Source organism: Natator depressus, chromosome 14 (assembly GCF_965152275.1).
Source record: "Natator depressus isolate rNatDep1 chromosome 14, rNatDep2.hap1, whole genome shotgun sequence".
Lineage (NCBI taxonomy): Eukaryota > Metazoa > Chordata > Testudines > Cheloniidae > Natator > Natator depressus.
In genome coordinates, this window is record NC_134247.1 from 36203588 (window position 1) to 36208033 (window position 4446).

At 46.2% G+C, this 4446-nt stretch overlaps 1 protein-coding gene across 1 annotated transcript; it reads left to right on the forward strand.

The window, feature by feature from the left end:
• Nucleotides 1–3241: 3241 nt before the first annotated feature.
• On the forward strand, nt 3242–4177 carry LOC141998749 (putative olfactory receptor 2B3). Its single transcript, XM_074971749.1, has one exon. It carries the CDS (start codon nt 3242–3244, stop codon nt 4175–4177), a length of 936 nt encoding a protein of 311 aa, XP_074827850.1.
• The last annotated feature ends 269 nt before the right edge of the window (nt 4178–4446 follow it).

Genomic DNA, 4446 nt, shown 5'->3' on the forward strand with positions numbered 1-4446 from the left:
GTGAGAAAACCTGGATTTGTTCTGGAAATGGCCCACCTTGATTTTCATACACATTGTAAGGAGCGTGGTCACTTTGGATAAGCTATTACCAGCAGGAGAGTGAGTTTGTGTGTGTGGTTTTTGGAGGGGGTTGGGGAGGTGAGAAAACCTGGATTTGTGCTGGAAATGGCCCACCTTGATTATCATACACATTGTAAAGAGAGTGGTCACTTTGGATGGGCTATTACCAGCAGGAGAGTGAGTTTGTGTGTGGGGGGGCGGAGGGTGAGAAAACCTGGATTTGTGCTGGAAATGGCCCAACTTGATGATCACTTTAGATAAGCTATTACCAGCAGGAGAGTGGGGTGGGAGGAGGTATTGTTTCATGGTCTCTGTGTATATAATGTCTTCTGCAGTTTCCACAGTATGCATCCGATGAAGTGAGCTGTAGCTCACGAAAGCTCATGCTCAAATAAATTGGTTAGTCTCTAAGGTGCCACAAGTACTCCTTTTCTTTTTGCGAATACAGACTAACACGGCTGTTACTCTGAAATCACTCTTAACCCTTTGTCTTTTAGTTGATTGATCTTCTCCCCACAATGTTATATGGACATTTTTATTATTTTAGCCTTTGCTTCTGTCCAGTGTATTGTGTTCGCCTTTTTGAATCCAGGACAGTGAATCAGATTCACAGCACGGGACAAACAGCAAATAGTCTGTAATCTGCTGAAGAAAAATAAATTAATGGCAGTGATAATTACTACGCACGCACACACGACCAAAACTGTGGTTCACAAAAACTCCAGCTCATTTATAGTCTAACCTAATGAAAATCTGTAACAATGTAGCATTGTACATTCATGCCTCCTGTATCATATCAGTTTCAGTTCTGTTAGAAACACATTTTCATTAAATTTATCATACACTGGCAAACTATTTAATTTATCTTTTGTTTTATTAGTTTTTCTTTCCACACCTGGAGCCAGTGAGAGGTACACAAAAGTCTTCCACAATGCATGGCACTGTTCTGCAGCTTTGCCTGAGGAATTAGCTTAAGTGATCCTTTTGATTAATAAATCCAGATCCTGTACTTTTACAACTGAAGACACTATGCTGTTCTCTCACAAACGAAGTAAGTGAATTTTATAATGAAATGTTGTGGTGATGAAAACACCAGACTCAGGAATTTGTATATATATTGGTGAGAATTAATAACCAAATAATTGGAAAGGATATAAACTCTCAAACTTTGGAGCCTAAACTAACTTCTAAGTATTGGGGTTTAGGAGGGAAACTTTCCTTGTGGGCTGGTAATTGCATAATTAACCACTAGGGGGCTTCTTACACTTTCCTTTAATTCAGCTGATACTGGCCACAGCTGTAGATAGGTGATTGAACGAGATGTAGAAGTAGTTTGATATAGTCTGGAAATGCCTATGTTCCTAGAAATGAGAATTAAGAGACTGGAATAAATGGACTACTGGTTAAATCCAGAATGAGGGGAGGACTAGAGAAGGTTTTGTGGCTAAGACACTGGACAGAGATTCAGGTGCGGTGGAAAAAAACATGCTTAGATGCAGCCCCTACCCCAAGACCTGAAATGGGCATATCGGTGCCCCACAAACCCACACTTTTGGATTGTTTGGGAATCGATATAAAATCCTACAGAATATCAGGGGGAAACTGATGTTCTTCTTTCGCGATTACTGTTTAAATTGGCAATTGTGTCAGATTTAGACTGAGATTTAATTCTGAGCTGTGCCATTCTTCTCTGCTCCATCGTGTGCCGTATTAATAACTTCCTCTCCCCAGTATGTCCCCGGTCAAATAAAAGAACAGCGTGCACCAGAATCACTGGTACGCTAGGGGTGTTTTACAGCACTCTGCAGCAAAACAGGGAAAGCGGCCAAGAAAGCCATACAGCTCATTCACCTGTCTGTTTATGCCAGGTTGACGGCTGCTTTGCACGACTGGAGCAATGCAGCTCTGAACCCCAGAGCGTAACAGTGATCTGGGGAGGTGATTGTTCCACTCCCCTCAGCGCTAGTGGGGCCTTGCCTGGAGTATCGCATCCAGTTTGGGCTCCACGGTTAAAGAATTTGTGGGCAAATTGGAGACAGTCCAGAGGAGAGAGATGAAAATAGTGGGATGTTTAGCAAACATGAGCTGTGAGAAAAGGTTGAAAGAGCTGGGCATGTGTAGTCTAGAGAATAGAAGTCTGAGGCGGGGGGGGGGGGCATACATAATAATGGCCTTCAAACATGTAAAAGGCTGTTACAAAAAGGACAGTGATCAGTTGTTCTCCGCATCCACCCGGGACAGGGGAGATTTAGGTTGGGTATTAGGAAAAGCTTTCTGAGACTATGGCTACACTAGAGAGCCTACAGGGGGTAACAGCAGGCAGCCAATGACAGCAGAGATAGCAGCGGTGCCGAGTGCCACCAGACTACAGGATCAGCAGCATTGGTCAATGTCCTCCCCCTCTCGTTTTCAGGGATGAGAGGTGAACACACCTCCGGATCTTTGCTGACTAAGGACAGCCAACCATGAGCGGGGTGCAGCGGAGGGAAGGGGAGTGGTGCGTTAAAGGGACTTTCGTTCGTCAGATTTTCACTCCAGACAGCGGGAAACTGAGGCAGAGGACGCTGCCCAATGTACTGTGAGGTGGGTGTTTGCTTAGGGTTACATGCTTTGGAATTGTTGTTGTGGGTGTTTCCCAAAATTAATGCCGGGTTCCCTTTCCCTTGTAATAAAAGTTCTCTTTTGTTACGCAGAGACTTATTGCTTGCTAGTGGGGCAGTTATTGCCTTTTAGAAGTGCCCAGGGTGGTGTTTAGTTTTCTCAGATTACTGGGTGGGGGCTGGAGCCAGCTCTGTTTTGTATTTTTAAGAGGCACCCCTAGATATTGCTGCCAACTCCACCTGATAGAAGGGTTACATGTATGAACAGAGCCTAGCATGATTCTATGATGTTGGCTGGTTAAAGAAAGGATGTCCTTGAGTAAATGACTTAATCTAACTTTTGCCTCAGTTTCCCCAACTGTAAAATGGAGATAGTGTCTGCTTCCTTCATGCACAGGGGTGTCATGAGGCTAAAATCTATTGCTGACTGTGAGGTGCTCAGATACTACTGTGATGAAGACCGCATATGTGTGGAGATAGATGGAACCTATGAACCTTCTGTGCTTTATCTCCCTTGAAGGTGGCTTTTATCATTTGTTTCTCCCCAACCCTGTTTTTTCCCCCCTGTCATGTAAGACACAATGAGAAATCTTACATGGCAGAACAGAAGCTCCGTGTCAGAGTTCATCCTGCTGGGATTTTCCAGCCAGCCCGGGATGCAGCTGCTGCTCTTTACGGTCTTCCTGGCCATCTACTTAGCCATCCTCTTTGGGAACAGCCTCATCTTCGCCCTTATCAGGATTGACTCCCATCTCCACATGCCCATGTACTTTTTCCTGGCCAACCTCTCTTTCCTGGACATCAGCTACACCACCACCACTGTGCCGCAGATGCTGCTCCACCTCCTCTCCAAAAAGAAGAGCATCTCTTATACTGGCTGCATCATCCAGATGTACATCTTCCTCTCCCTGGGGATAACTGAGTGCATCCTCTATACTGTAATGGCCTACGACCGGTACATGGCCATTTGCCACCCGCTGCACTACACCCTCATCATGAGCAGGTCGGTCTGTGTCAAGAAGGCCGCCAGCTCTTGGATGGGTGGTTTCTTCTTTGCCATGGTGCACACCAGTGTCAACATGAGGCTGCCCTACTGTGGCCCAAATGAGATCAACCACTTCTTCTGTGAGGTGCCGGCCATTTTGAAGCTGGCTTGTGCGGACACCCGGGTCACCGAGGTGGTGGTCTTTGTGATGGGGGTGATACTGCTCATGATTCCGGTCTTCTTGATCCTGGTTTCTTACGTGTTCATCCTAATGGCCATCTTGAGGATCTCCTCAGTGGAGGGGAGGTTCAAGGCCTTCTCCACCTGCACTGCGCACATCACCATGGTGACACTCTCCTATGGTGCTGCCATGTTCATGTACATGCGTCCTGCCTCCAGCTACGCACCCGAGAGGGACAAATACTTCTCTTTCTTTTACAGTGTGGTGTCTTCCCTCCTGAATCCTCTCATCTACAGCCTGAGAAACAAGGATGTCAAAGGAGCGCTGGTCAAATTGATGGGTAAAAAATGACCTTTGCATCAAGGGGGAAGAAGAATTGTCATGTGGTTCAGGACTCCTGGGTTCTGGTCCCAGTTCTAGGACAGGAGTGGAGGATAATGGTTACAGCCAGTAGGAGTAGAAGTCAGGACTCCTGGGTTCTTCCCCCAGCTTTAGGAGGGGAGAAGTGTCCAATGGCTGGAGCAGGGAGGGGCTGGAACTCAGGACTCCTGGGTTCTATTCACCATTCTGGGAGGGAAGTGGGATCTAGTGAGTTAGAGCAGTGGGCACTAGGTATCACA